Source organism: Peromyscus eremicus, chromosome 13 (assembly GCF_949786415.1).
Source record: "Peromyscus eremicus chromosome 13, PerEre_H2_v1, whole genome shotgun sequence".
Classification (NCBI taxonomy): Eukaryota; Metazoa; Chordata; class Mammalia; order Rodentia; family Cricetidae; genus Peromyscus; species Peromyscus eremicus.
In genome coordinates, this window is record NC_081429.1 from 62018134 (window position 1) to 62033759 (window position 15626).

The 15626-nt window shown below is 41.3% G+C and overlaps 1 protein-coding gene across 1 annotated transcript in view; it reads left to right on the top strand.

Annotated features, from left to right (window-relative positions):
- Positions 1-408: 408 nt before the first annotated feature.
- Col5a2 (collagen type V alpha 2 chain) overlaps positions 409-15626 on the top strand; it is a 162742-nt gene continuing 147524 nt past the window's right edge. The window contains exon 1 of the mRNA XM_059278138.1: positions 409-609. Coding sequence (XP_059134121.1) covers positions 409-609 — 201 coding nt within the window. The remainder of the gene's footprint in view (positions 610-15626) is intronic.

Below are 15626 nucleotides of genomic sequence, written 5' to 3' on the forward strand. Positions count from 1 at the left end.
GTGTGCCTACCGTCTCTGCAGAGGTCAATATCTCATAGCATGGGTCCATTCACGGCTGGAGACACTGACCACTCTCCCACTTCCCCCAAACTCTACCTACCCAACCTCCTCCTCCGGGGCTGCAAATCTAAGACCAAATTCCTCCTCTTTACCCTCCTTCCTGTCCTCCCCTCTCCTAACTGCTCCCCGCTCATCTCCCAAAGCCTCAACCTACACACTGGACTAACACCCCCAAATCTTCCTTGGTTTCTTCTTATACTCGGTCTCGCCAGACTCCTGCCTTCCCACCCATTTCACTTCTCAGTCAGCACCAAATATTAGAAAAAATTTAAAAAAGGCCGAGGAGTATCCCCAAACTCTCCTACAGGAATTGGTGAAAATGGCTTTTAAAGTTTTTGATTCTCGAGAATGACAGCCGAGTCAACCCGACAGACAAGGCTGCAACAGAATACGCTCCAAGCTCAAGCCTTAGCAGCTGCTCTGAGGCCACCAGGGTCCCACAAGGGGACAAGGGAAGCCGGCCATGAGGCTCCATCCCACCAGAGCTCAGCCCAAGTCAACTCCTCCAAAAACTTGCTTCAAATGAGGCAAGCAGGGCCACTGGCCACGGTATTGCCCTGACCCCCAGCTGCACAGGAGGCCATGCCCTGTCTGCCGACAGCCTGGGCACTGGAAATCAGAATGCCCCTGTGCAGGCTCGTCCTCTATGTCATGCCATGGAGGTCCAGCCTCTCCACCTCTGGCAACTGAGAACTAAGCCTGGTGTAGAACTGACATGGCCTACACCTGCTGACTCTCATTGCCCTCTCGGAGCCTAGGATGACACTCTGGGTAGTGGGTAAGTCCATTGACTTTCCCTTGGACGCAGGAGCTACCTATTCTGTTTTGGCATCTCACTCAGGTCCTGCAGTTCCCTCACCAATTTCTGTCACAGGGGTGGATGGGATCCCTTCCTTCCCACTTAAGACCCTGACACTTCCCTGCATTCTTGCAGGGCGATTCTTCTCACACTCTTTTTCTGGTCATACCTGCTTGCCCTGCACCTCTGGTTGGTTGCAATGTTTTCAGCCCCCACACTCTCCTGAGTATTTCACAGGTCCATTCACAGGGGCCTTCCAGATATATCAGCCTCTGCACCAGCTTTGAGGACACCAACCAGGCGAGGATTGGCAGGTGGACTTCACTCACATGCCCACACCTAAAGAACTCTGTTACCTCCTAACTATGGTTGACACCTTTATCCTCAGAAAAGGTTGAGAAGGCCAATGGACTCATCAACCAACATCTCACCAAGCTCTCCATTGAACTCAGTTTATCTTGGCCCTCCCTTCTCCCTATTGCCCTTACCTGCCTCCAGACCACCCCACACTCTCCTACAGGTTTGAGCCCTTTTGAGATCCTTTATGGAAGGCCTTTCCTCCTCAATCACTACCTCCCAGCTCAAACTCCCCTACTGGTCAGGTACCTCCCCTATCTCTCTCTTCTGAGGTCCCTTCTCTGTTCATACTGTGATCCTCACCACCCCCTCAGCTGCCAAGCTCCTGGGACATCCATGCTGGTACATTCATCTTTACAATACAACTATGGCAGATGTTAATGACCTGTTTTTTTCCCTAGAAACTTGTCTTCTTTGCTTCCTCCAGAAACAGATGCCTGAGGTCTCCAGGATGACAACTGGATGCTCCTGCACTCACACCTTCTTCTGAATGTGAATGTGAGCTCACCAATTTTCGACTCCTCTTCCCCATGTTGCCCCATGCCCGCAGGAAGTAGTCAGACTTGAACCAGCAACCCAATACCCAAAGAGTCTGGAATGTTTGGGTGGGAGCTCCACCTCAACCCTGGCACCCTGGTATCCCTATACCCAAAGGAGTCTGGTGGAAGATCCACCTCAACTCCCCTCCTTATCTCTTTCCCCAAACTCACCCCTTCAAAGCCAGCCAAACACAGCTCCTCCCCCAGAGAGGCTCAAGACTACTCCTACAGGGTATATAAGCTACCTCCCAGAAAACAGACACATGGTTCTTTTGGTCTTATGTCCCTGTCTCCTCTCTGAGGGGCTGGGAATCACCTGGGAATGCTTTTCCCATTAAACCTGGGCTTTCCAATTAAGTCTGATTCAGTTTGCTGCGATGGTGGAGAAGCCTTCAGGAGGCCTAAAACACACACATACCACACACACAAACACACACTATACCATATACACACACACACCACAGACACACACCACATATACACAATTACACATTAAAAACTAATCTTTAAAGAATTTCAGGGAATGAATTTATCTGTTTTTTTTTTCATGTATTGTTGTAGAATTTGGTAGGCTTTCTTGATAATATTTAATTAATACTTGTATAAAATAACAAGCAGTGGGATCTTGGAGACTGCACGTCTTCTTAATGAGAAATAAGACGACATGGTGCTCTTTGTAGTCTGTGATGCACACACTCGAAACAGCTAAAGAGCCTCACTCCTCACCTCACACTTCTGAGTCTGTAGTGGTTCTTTAGAAAAGTAACTGCTGAAAGTCGCCAAACAGGGATCCCTTTTCCAAACGAAGCCCCTAATTATAAATCTCCCATTGCTGAGGGATGTAAAGGTCAGCATCAGCAGCCTGGGTCTCAAACAGATCACGGACAAATCAGCTAGTGGACATTTGCCAAGAAACGGAGTGTTTGCAGATTGCTTGGCGTGGAGCGCTCCGAGGGAGCAAGCTCCCGCCCCACCCCTTACTCCGCGTTTCCTGCCTGCCTCTATCCAAGGAAACAAATATTTAGATACATTTGAAACCTAGACAGAAGTTTATACTCATGTGAGCAGAATGCATTATGGAGAACAGACGATGTTGCAATATTGCTTGTTTCCCTACGGTCAGCAAGGTCTGCAACTTCGTCCTTGAGAACAGAGGATTGCCCCCTTTCCAGACCCACCCCCATCTGTCCTCACAAGTTCAAGCTCTGAAGTTCGTGCGATTTAGGGTGACTTATTTCCTGAGTAGCCTTTTGCTTTTCACTCTGTGAACTGCACTAGTGCTCAGGCCTCTGCAGTTCCGGTGAATCAGAAGCCTCCATATTCAGGTTTTCAGTTCTCTCCCTTCACTGGGTTCCTCTGTCTGTGGGTTTTCTGTTTTGTTTTGTTTTGTTTGTTTTTTTCTCAACAAATGTAAAATATTTTAATAAAGTGAAAACGGACGAAAAAAAAAAAGACTCATTCTGCTCAGCCAGGGATTGGGTTGCTGATGTCATTCCTGTTGTGGTGGCCAAACAGTTCTAAGGAGAATAATCAATCTAGCAGACCCTGCTTTTCAGTTGGAAAGGAAAACATTGTTGCAAGCTCTCTTATCTCCTTTTCCTCCTCCTTTTGTTTTCTTCTCTCCCCGCAAAAATGAAAGAAATAAGGGTGAATGTAAATCTCTGGAATAGTTGCATGCTTTCTTGTGTGCCACACCACACACATTTCTTTTCATCCCTCCTGTCCTATTCCACTGGTTAACACATATTTTTTTCACGACTGTTATTCTTTATGGACAGAAAAATAATGACACAGACCTATATTTAACAGTTTGAGAATTCTTCTCACTCCAGTGCTCCTCTTAGTTCAGGCATTGCTCTCTGCTTTCATGATTTATCTAGGCCCTGAACTCTTTATCTTCACCTCAGTCTGTTTACAGTATCCAACTTAGATCCAGCATCCAGCCCACGTCATGCCTCAGACGTCCCATGACTTTGAATAACCGGAGAGTCATAGCAGACACCTAAGCCTCTGTCTGACTATTCTTGTTCTCCACTGTTGTGAAAAGCTTCATCAGTCACCGGGCATCAAAACTGAGTTTCTAAGGTGATTTTGACTTCTCTTTCTCGGCGATTCTTTCTGGTGAACTAGTAGCCAAACACCGTTGCTTTGTTCTAGATAAAAGGACCAGCACCCCTGGAAGTCTCATGCATTTTTTTTCTTTTTCATTTTTGTGGTGCTAAGGACAGAACCCAGGACCTTATATAGGTCAGGTGAGCGATTTCCTACTGAGGTGTAAGCCTGGCCCCAGCCTTGTTTAATTTAAAACCAGAAAACTGGAGTTTAATCCCTGGGTTCCACTTCCTGCCTGAGACCTGTTGCTTCAAATTTCCCGGGGTCTCCTATGAAATAGAGATAATGTGATGCCAATCTCGAAAGAATCATGGACTTAGACTAGCACGTTGAAAGAGTTCTCTAGATGTCAGCAGCTGTCTTTTTTTTTTTTTTTTTTTTTAATTATTGTCTTCAGTCACACGGTCCCTGACTTTATTTCTGCCTAGGGTATTGAATTATTTAACCAGCCTTCTGTCTGCATCTTTACTCATTCCATTTCAAATCCACAGCAGAGTTTCTGCCAATCAAGGACCCAGTCAGAGCCCCATAAAGTCACACTAGGTATTTCAATATACAGAATCAAAGATGGGATGACTGTCATTTATTAGAATGCAGAAAATAAGACAAAGAAGGAACCAGATGAATAACTTCTCTCTCCTCTAAAACAGAGGCAACAAGGCAGGAGGCTGGGGTGCTCAGCAGCTAAATTAAAAGTTCCATAAAGCAGGAGTTAAACTTAGAGCAGGGGGCATGGCTTGGATGACCCTCGTACCTCCCCAGGGAACAGATGAAACCAGATATACGAACGCTAGATGAAGGTCCAAATGTAAGGTGATGTTGACAAAACTTTGCAGCATTCTAACAGAACCAGCTGATATAATGAAGTGATTCGCAGCACCACCTGGACAGAGTAGAGGACGGTGAACTGGATGAGACACACTCAGCACAGCATTGTGTAAAACACACAACCACTCCTTTGCCTGAAAAAAATCAACTGCCTGTCCAGTGCTTAGGTGACAAAATTCAGATGCCTCAAACTTCGGGCAACATGCACTTTTCCAGTTCTTTCTCCAAATCCTTTATTTCCTCACCGTTATCCCAAACTGCAAGGCCCTTGACTTTGTAGGTTTTGATTCATTCTCCTGAAACATTTATTTCCTCCAGTGTTTTCCTCTAATTGCCTCTTTGGTTTTCCTTTATATTTTAATGAAATCTTCATTATTCAAGATTCATTTCTACTATTGAATTGAAATTCCCAGGCAAAATTAATAACCTGTTGTCATCATTACTTTTAAATTTCTTAAACAAGACACTGTGACCAAGGCAGTTTATAAAAGGAAGTGTTTAACGGGGGGTTCACAGTTCCAGAGGGGCGGAGTTCACGACCATCATGGTGGGAAGCCTGACAACAGGCAAGCATGGTGCTGGAGCTGCAGGCAGTCGCCGAGAGCTTGTATCTTGAGATACAACCATGAGAGGGAGAGGGGGAGAGAGAGAGAGGGAGAGGGAGAGGGAGAGGGAGAGAGAGAGAGAGAGAGAGAGAGAGAGAGAGAGAGAGAGAGAGAGAGAGACTAACTGGGAGAGAGAGAAAGGTGGAAGAGAAGAAGAAGAAGAAGAAGAAGAAGAAGAAGAAGAAGAAGAAGAAGAAGAAGAAGAAGAAGAAGAAAGAAGAAGAAGAAGAAAGAGAGAGAAAAAGAAAGAGAGAGAGAGATTAACTGGGAGAGAGAGGGAGAGAGGTGGGAGAGAGAAGAAGAAGAAGAAGAAGAAGAAGAAGAAGAAGAAGAAAAAGAGAGAGAGAGAGAGAGAGAGAGAGAGAGAGAGAGAGAGAGAGAGAGAGAGAGAGAGAGAGATGCTGGGAACGGATGCATGGACTTTTGAAACTTCACAGCCTGTCCCCAATGACACAAGAGCACACCTCCTAATCCTTCCTCAAACAGTTTCACTAACAGGAGAGCAACTATTCAAACATGTGAACCCACAACAGGTGGGGGTGGGGTGGGGCTGGTCATTCTCATTCAATCAACCTCACCTGTTCTGTAAGTCCATGAACCATTCCTTTATCCATTCAAATAAAGTATGTATTGACCTCTTATTACGTAAGAGACATTGTGCAAAGTGCTGACACACAATAATGAGCGACAGCATCCTTGGTCTCTGCTGTGCTGACCACCCTGTGGAACTGACCCTGGAACTGGAATCTGCAGTAACTAGTGGTAACTAGGAAAGAGAAGATGGATTGGAGAGGAATAATGAATTTGGTTTTAGACAAGTCAATCTTGACATTTTTTTAAAAAAGTTGTGGTGCAAATGAGTTTAGAAGTCTAAAGTGATGGCTGACTGGAGAGATGCGTTTGGAATCTGGGTGTACATCCTAACTGAAGTGCTAAGGAGAGTAAAGAGGAGGACTATGACTGACCATTAACACACGAGTCTACTGAGGGGCTTCACCTGTAAGAAGAGGGATGTTCAGAGAGGAACAGAGCCAGGGAGAAAAAAAAAAATCTCGAAATGTAGAGGAATCATAGCCTTGGGCATTCTTGAAGTTATTAAGGCCGGCATACAGGGGTTTTCACTGGATTGGCAGTCTCACTAGAAACACAAAGAGATCCTTTGCAGCAGAATGAGAGCCCTGTTACAGGAAGCAGGACAAAAAGGAGTGGAAATGGAGATGGCTGTTGTAAAGAGCTTGCTTGAGAAATTTGACTGGAAGAAAAAGTGAACTTATTTTGTATGAATGTCTCTCTGTTTCTCTGTCTCTTCTCTCTCTTTTGATTGTGTGTGTGTGTGTGTGTGTGTGTGTGTGTGTGTGTGTGTCTTTCTCTCTCTCTCTCACTGTCCCTGTCTTTCTGTCTGCTTCTGTCAGTCTGTGTGTCTGTCTGTCTGTCTGTGTGCATGTGTGTATTTGTCTATCTCTGCTTCTTTCCCTCTCTCTGTCCATCTATCTGTCTGTCTCTCTCGCTCTCTCTCTCTCTCTCTCTCTCTCTCTCTCTCTCTCTCTCTCTCAGTGTGTATGTGTGTGTGTATGTCACATGACACAGAGTGCACTTGTATAGAGGAAAGCTTGTGGCAGTTGACTTTTTCTTCCCACCACGTGGATCCTGGGTTTTGAACTTAGGTCATCAGGTGAGGCTGCTAGTGTCCTCCTTACTCACTGAGGCATCTCACCAGCCCCAAGGTACTGATTTTACTGTATTGCATTTGCTATTGGTACTGATTCTTTAAACAGCACATAAACTTCCTTTGGGCAGTTATCAATATTTGCAGACTTATCATTTGCATCAGGAACTGATAAAGGAATTGTGTGACTGATGGAAGTTATTTTTAAAAGAAGAATTTAATAATAAAATAACAGCAAGATTTTTATGACTTGGTATAAGATGAATTGCTAAATGGTCTTATTAATAAAAAACCTGGAGCCAGATATTGGGGTGAAAGCCGAGAGATCAGAGGAATAGGACAAGCCACAGCCAATCTCACCTTACCAACTCCTCAGCTTCCAGAAAGACCTATTTCCTGTATACCCAGGTCCATATGCCTTTCTGTTCTGCCATCTCACTTCCACTCTCTGCCCAGTTACATCACTTCCTGTCTGTCTGTATAGACCTCCAGACCTTTATAGTCAGTACTGGGACTAAGGCATGTGCCACCATGCTTGGTTCCGTTACCAGTGTGGCCTTGAACTCACAGAGATCTGGATGGATCTCAGCCTCCCAAATGCTAAGATTAAAGGCATGTGCTACCGTGGCCTGACTTCTATGTTTATTATAGTGGCTGAATTTTTCTTCTGATCCTCAGATAAGCTTTATTAGGGTGCACAATATATTGAGGGACACAATATATCACCACAACTTGGGTTTAAAAAAATGGAAGGTTGTTAGGGTGGGTAGGGATCAACAGCCTTAGAGGCTGCCGAAGATGGATCCTTCCCTCATGATGGGCTTTTACACCACCTCTGACTTTCCTGGATAATGGAAAGGAAAACATCACAATTGCCCTTCCTTAGGCCTCTTGGCCAAAAGAATAGAGTAGAATATATTTTTCAGGAAGTAAATATAGTTGGGCCTGTCAATTACCTGGTTAGGAGGCCACCCCACTGGAAATCTCAATACGTTGTAAGGGAATGGGAGGAATAGTTACCCACTTAATGAGATAATGTGCTTTGCCCAAAGCCCTCCTTCAGTGCGCCACAAACACACTTCCCTTAAGTCAGCACTGTTAAACTTGACCACTTTTTTAAAAATATGCATTCTAAGCTTAAATAACATAATTTTCTGATCCACATCTTTTCCCAAAAGCCTAGACATATTTTTTCCTGTGTAAACATGCCTTACTGACATTCTGGGCTATCTCACTAGTTATCTGAAGCTCCACTCGATCCTTGTACCAGCCACTGTGGACCTCCATTACTGAGCATATCCGCTTCCGCACAGCATGGTGTCCTTGGACCCTTTCCCCATCTCTCTCCTGCTGGGTGCTGCCAAGATTTACAGCTTTCCTGCCCTGTTTTTCTCTGACACACAAATAAAATTGTGCTTGAGTTTCCTTCTGAATCTGTTTCAAAATTCTTTTGTTAATAAGGCTAAGAGTTTGAAAGGGATCCCAATTTCCCCAATAACAAGATTTGTTCATTCCTTTCCTAATTCTGAGGCTGTTTCAACAACATAAAAACATTTTCTATACTAAAAACTAGAAAAGAAGTTATAGGAATAAATGGAAAATAAAGCTGGGCTTTAAAAAGTCCAAAAACAAAATTCATAGCTTTTGTTTGAAGACTCAAACATGTACCCTACTTTAATATAAACATATTTGAAAAGCTAAGCTTTGTTTATATTTTTGCTATTTTCTTTCAAAATGTATTCTCTAATCTTGTAATATTATGACAAATTTTAATTTAATTTACATAAAATCTAGTTTATTTCAATATCACTTGTTCTCTTTGGAAACATATTTTTAAATTATTTCTTCTCATTATTTGTGATATTACAAGACAAAATGATTTTAATCTAGACTCGTGTTTTACAGTATTGCATGTTCTTATTTAAGAACTGCTCACAATGCTCTTGAAAACAAATTGCCGAAGGACCATGCATATACTTCCACACTTACCACACTTATCCTGTGTCTCTGTCACCTGACTCTTCTATCTTCTGAGTCTTCATGTGTTCCCTGCCTCCTGTATTTTCTGGGTCTCAAGCAACTCCCTTAAAATGTCTGTCAGTGTGAACAGGTTGTGCAAATACTTTTTCGGATGACTGTAAATGGCACATGGAGATTGGTAGACTTTCCTTCCTCCTCCTATGGGTATTCCAGCTGGGCCTGGCTCTTCCTGCCTGGATCCTGGAACCCATGCTTAGTTGGAAGGAATTTCTTTGTCACAGGATCTATTGTGGAGAAATAACAGCATTTTCTCTCAAATCAAATATGATACCAGTCACTGTCTCTGCTGTGCATGCAGTTTTCCCTCAGGTCATGTATGTTCCACGCAGAAGTATATGCCTCTTTCCAGTGTGTAGGGCCCCTGGGACTCTAAGAGTGTTAGAGGTCATGCATGTTCCACACAGAAGTGTATGCCTCTTTACAGTGTGTAGGGCCCCTGGGACTCTGAGAGTGTTAGAGGTCATGCATGTTCCACACAGAAGTATATGCCTCTTTACAGTGTGTAGGGCCCCTGGGACTCTGAGAGTGTTAGAGGTCATGTATGTTCCACGCAGAAGTACATGCCCCTTTACAGTGTGTAGGGCCCCTGGGACTCTGAGAGTGTTGTGACAGTTAAGGACTGATGTTTTTTGCTAAATGTTTGCTTCTGAAGCTCTTCAGTATTTGGTTGGTTCCATCTTGGCTATTGTTTGTTTTGCTATTTATTTGTGTGGCTCCAGTCATCTCTCTGGCTTTGACAAATTTCTAATGTAGCTGTTCTTGCAGACTCCACTATGAGCCCAAACTCACCGAAAGCAACTCTTTTCTCAGTTCCCATTTCCCACTGAGTGTCTCCTTCCAGCCTGTGACATGACATACAGATCTAGTAACTATTGGAAATTTTACTATAGACTTCAGAGAGCACGGAGCATGTTGTGTAGGGAGGGGGAGTAATTGCCCTCCTACTTTAAGCAGTTCCTTTTCATAAATAATAATTTTTGTTTGTGTAGTAAGAAATTCATCACATAAACCTTTTACCATTTTTTTCTTAGTAAATGCGATGTACCAATTCTACTATGTTACACAAATCTGATTCACAAAAGTCTTCATTACATTTGCTTTCTTAGTCAATTATAACTTTTTCTAAAACCTCAGATGATTGTTTTTTTTTATAGGAACCAGAAGTTAAAATATGAATATAGAAACACACAATTGCTGACACCTACTATTGCCTAGATGTATTAACATACAATTATTTTATGAATTCTCATAATTAATTATTTCCATGCTTAGAGAACATTATGCACACATACAAAAGTGGCTCGTAGAGAAATGGCTATCGGGAAGACAGAATTAATCACGAGTCATGTCATGTAATGAGACCTGAACCCTGTCCTCTTCAAGTATAGTTGAGTGCATTTAACCACTGAGCCACCTCCTCAGCCCCAGTTCATCTGTCGCACTAAGAATGGTCACTCCACTTACAGACATCACCTCACACCGTATTTAAGAAATATGGTTCCCAGCCCTTTTCTTGCTGCACTGGAACCTTGAGCATGCCTTTCCGAACAGCTGCAAGACAATGTTGGCATGAGCTAAGATAAACTTTGCAAAGCACAAAACACAGTGGCTGGTGTACGACAAAAACAAAGTCATTCTTCTTTCATGAATGTAGATATTTTGCTTTTAAAAATGCCTTTTCTTGGTTAACAAAGCAGGCAGCAGTAAACTGTGTTAGAAAGGGAGAAGTCTTCATATCCCTGTGAGAAGGAAGTTGTTTCACTGGGAAGGTGAAGGGATAGAGTCAACTCTCAGTAAAATCTTGAAGTAAGTAAGGACAGAGTAGGTAACACAACAGTGCTGCTATTCTCTTTCCCCTTCAAACATATGAAAAACAGAACACAGAGAATGTGGAAGATGTTTAGTAGTTTTAGCTTAGTATTCTATGATCTAAAATGGTGAGCTCTACCAGTGGAATCCTGGAGGCAGAGTCACAGATAAATGGCAGATATCCTATCATTTTGCATAATAGCACTCTATGCCCAGGGCACATATAATCAATCCAACACACTACACAAACATATAAAAATAGTCTAGAGATTAAAGCTGGAAAAGAAAATGAAGTTATGAAGAGATATTCTGGTGTGCCAAATTAAATTTGAAAAACAATAGATTAAAAAATTTGAAAATATTTCTGTTAATCCAACTAATACTGAAACACAAGTAGGTCTAACACTGAATTAGTAGAGGAGTTGGACACACAAACTCAATTTAGAATCAGTTGCTGCAGCCAGTCATGATCAGTCAGCCCAAGGGAAGTCTGCAAAGTCTGAGACTGGGAGTAGCAAGGCACTCTGCGTGTCCCTATTCATGTAACAAACGCCTTCACGTAGAGCCTGGCTTGGAGGATGAAATGCTGCTGCTCTTTCTTTTCACGTGTTAAGGACCTAAATTTCTCCAAGAAGCAGCATATTTGACTTAGTTAAGGGAACTGAACAGCCCTCTGTGAAAATCCTTTTTTCAGTTCCCGAACTGTATTCTCAATTTTGCAGCATGACATTTCTGAAGTCAAATATGAGACATTCCACTTTTAGTGAACTTCCCACTCACATGTAACCTGTCAATCATGCTTTAGACTTCAGGATTACCTGCTTTTCTCTCTGTGACATGGAAAATATGAAATATTGAAAGTGAGAAAACAACTACAGCCATGTGGCAAAGATGGGTCACAAAACAAACTATAATGGACCCACTCACTGGTGGTTTAATACTGCTTGCTTATTCTACACAATTTCTAAAAAAGGACAAAACGGTACTTTGTTCTCTAAACTTGCTGATACACTGTAAGTTGGGTATTCCTTTATGTCTAGTTCAGCAGTTTCAGAAACACTGAAACATTCTGCATACAGCTGTGTTCCCACTTGCACAGACGCAACATCTGCCAAAGCAAATACTGGCCTCTCCCTGTAATTCTACCACTCCACCAGAATTTCTCCTGTGTTTTATGGGATGGGCATGCTGATTATAAGCTGGGGTTCTGGTGTTTGGTTCTCAGCTACGTTGTACTTAAGTTCATTCTATGTGTTTTTGGTTAGAACTTGAAAGCAGTGCCACTTTTAGATTTGGGAGGGTGCAAAGAAATACAGCCAGACAATTACGTTATGCTCATGATATATCCTCATTATGTGTCTTTGGACCATATGTATGTTTGAAGGGCTCACCATTTCTCTCCTTTCCAAAATAAAAATTTAAAAACTCTATTATAGATTTGTATTTTGCCTGTACCAGTTAAAAGTACAAAAAATGAATCTTGCTCTTACCATTTTAAAGTATGTGTGCCACAGAAAACCATACGTTGATGAAAAGGTTTTAAAAGACATCAGTCATGATATTATTCTGGGAAATTCGTTTGTTAAGTTTAACTCCTTTTAAGAATGAAGAGTTGCTTTTAATATTTATCAGTTTAGCAGGGAGTAAAATGATGGAAACTTCTGCTAGAACAGGATAGTAGATTTTATGCTTCTGATCTACACTTGTCCATACATCCTCATAGTTTACTCATTAGATAATGATATCAGTGATGACCTTTTTCCAATAATTTCATTTTATTACTACTTTTCTATAGCTCTCACAATAGATATATGGTAACATGTATCTATTGTGAGAGCTATATGGAATTGTAAGTAAAATGTTAGTTTTTACACCTTCAACCATTTTTAGTGTACTATGCACTTCCTTCAGTATATACACATACAGTACAGAGTTAGACCAGGCAAGTATCAGTGGAACTAGATCTCTGTATTCTTTTCAATGCCACATTAAAGGTGGTTATGAAATAAAGTTTTTTAAATTTTATTTTAAATTACTTTTTTATTTCTTTAAGCTTATATTATAATTACATCACTTCTCCTTTCCCTTTCTTCCTTCAAACCCTCTATATAAAACATCTTGATTTTTTTTTCAAATTCATAGCTGGCCTCTTTTTACATTAATTGTTGTTATATATGTACATGTATACATATCCATACTCCTAAATACATAAGTACAACTTTCTCAGTCCATAAAATGTTACTTGTATGTAGTTTTGCAGAAATGACCATTTGGTATTAGACAGCCAATTAGGGTGATTTTCCCTGAGAAGACTATTTCTCCAATTCTCAGCATTCCTTAGTTGCATATAGTTTTTTGTGTAGGATTGAGGCCTCCTGGTTTTTCCCATCCATTTTGGCATATCTATTTTTGTCCTTGTTCAGCTCATGTTTAGCAGTCACAGTGATGAGACTTTATGGTATGAGTGTAACCTCTTGTCTTAGTTAGGGTTTCTATTGCTGTTAAGAGACACCATGGCCACCACAACTCTTATAAAGTAAAAACAGTTAATTGGGCTGGGTTACATTTTAAGAGGGTTAGTTCATTATCATCATGGTGCTACATGACTGCATGCAGGCAGACATGGTGCAGGAGAAAGAGCTGAGATTCCTACATCTTGACCTACAGGCAACAAGAAGTGGTCTGAAACACTGGGTGTGGCTTGAGTGTATGTGAGACCTCAAAGCCCTCCTCCACAGTGACATACTTCCTCCAACAAGGCCATGCCTACTCCAACAAAGCCACATATCCTAATAGTGCCACTCCCGATGGGCTTATGGGGGCCAATTACGTTCAAACTACCACACGTCTGATACTACAAGGAGGCAGAGTCTCACAGCAAACTCCCTGCTCCTCTGGCTTTTACAGTACTTCTGTCCCTTTTCTACACTGATCCCTGAGCTTTAGGTACAGGTATTGCATTGTAGATGTATCCATTGGATCTTAGCTCCACAACTCTGCATTCGGATTGGTTGTGGTTTTCTGTAGTGTTCTCCATCTGTTGTGAAGAGAACTTTCCTTGAAGAGTGATGAGGATGGACGACACTTATCTATGGGTATAAGTCAAATATTTAGAATGTACTTAGGGATTATGTTGGTGGTAAAGTGGTAGTTATTGATTCACATTCAAGAGCTAGGTTTCCAGTACCAAGCATGGCTTCCCTTGTTTTGAGAAAATCTTATTCCAATTGGAGGACTGTTCATTGCCACCAAGGTAGGCAATGCTACTACTGCACCCTCAGGACTCTCATTCCTATGGGCAGATCATTGCTGTGGCTCACAGGCATCATATTTGTGTAGGATTATTGGATGATTCCCTCATTTGGAGGCTGCCTGGTGTTTTCATACCAAAAAGTATACAAAGCTTCCTGTACCATGGAAACCAGTCCTCAGAAAGCAGGTTTTAGGGTCAGTTTCAGGTCAGGGTCCTCTGAACCCTTTGTCTGAAGTACATAATATCTTTACCAACAGGGAGTTACTTCTACCTCTGGCGGCAACCAAGGGCAATAGCAATAGCCTGTAATGTTTTGGGAATCTCTTGGACAACCCTAACAGCTCAAAAGAGGGCTTCTCATGCCTGGTTTTGGGAATTTCATTATGTGGCCTTTGGCTCTTGAAGGGAACATTGCCAGCCCAGATGGAAAAGTTTCCTTTGACATATATATATATATATATATATATATATATATATATATAACAGCTTATGTGTATTATAGATATTTTAAAAATGGAATTCATTTTTAATCATTAAAACCATTTACTATTACAAAAACAATTTTTGGATGACTGATTTCTCAGACATATAATTAAGGAAGGTTTCTGATAAATGGCTTTGTTCATTTATTTGGCTTCCGTTTGCAAACAAAACAAGAAATCCTCTGTGATTTCCACCAGTCCTTCTATCAACATTTCTTCCCTACCTTTAAGAAAAGATCACTAGATTTCTTCAAATCGTGGTTTCTTTTGTTTTATGGTTCCTTGGTGCTATTTGCACTCTATCAAGGTAAAAACGAGCATAAATTTGTTCAGCATACCCTCCCTTATCTAATGACACAAAGTGTCTCCAGGTCCCTTCATCTAGTACCCAGACACTTACTCAATTTCTTCAGGAACTGTTCCTACCTCCTATTATATTATTGTAAACTGAGAAATAGTTGACAAATTTGACAAGAATGTTTGAATTAGTTATGGATTATCAGCAGCCATTGAAAGAACTGTACGTTTGCAAATTTGTAGTAACTAGAAAAGGATAGGACATCAAGCAAGAAAATATAAGTCATTTAACCATGCAAATATTCTCCTTCCCCAAAGTCCTCGACCTCTTATTAAATTGAATTGTCAATTCCATCACATTATGAGAAAAAAATCGGTGAAAAGCGATTGGTGTTATAAGTGTGAAACAATGACTACACAGGGGTTGCTGATAAAATTACTTTCTTTAATGCTCTGTGTTTTTCCTTCCGTGAGTGGAATAAAAAAACAAGGTACATTTGTACACTTGAAAAGTAAATACCGTGGTAAAAATAAAGACAAGAGATGGATATTCTTGGATCATAAAGTGGAGCAGTATTTGTCAAGCAATGTCAAACTTTTGATTTGGTTTCAGGAGTTCTTCAAAATATTGTAATTATTAAGGATCCTAAATAAATTTGGGGGATCATATCAATTGATACTAACCATTTTATTGACTCACTCTTAGTTTTTAAGTTATTAATTAATTTAAAATAATAATAACAATTACATATTGACAAATATGAAACTAAAATTTAATT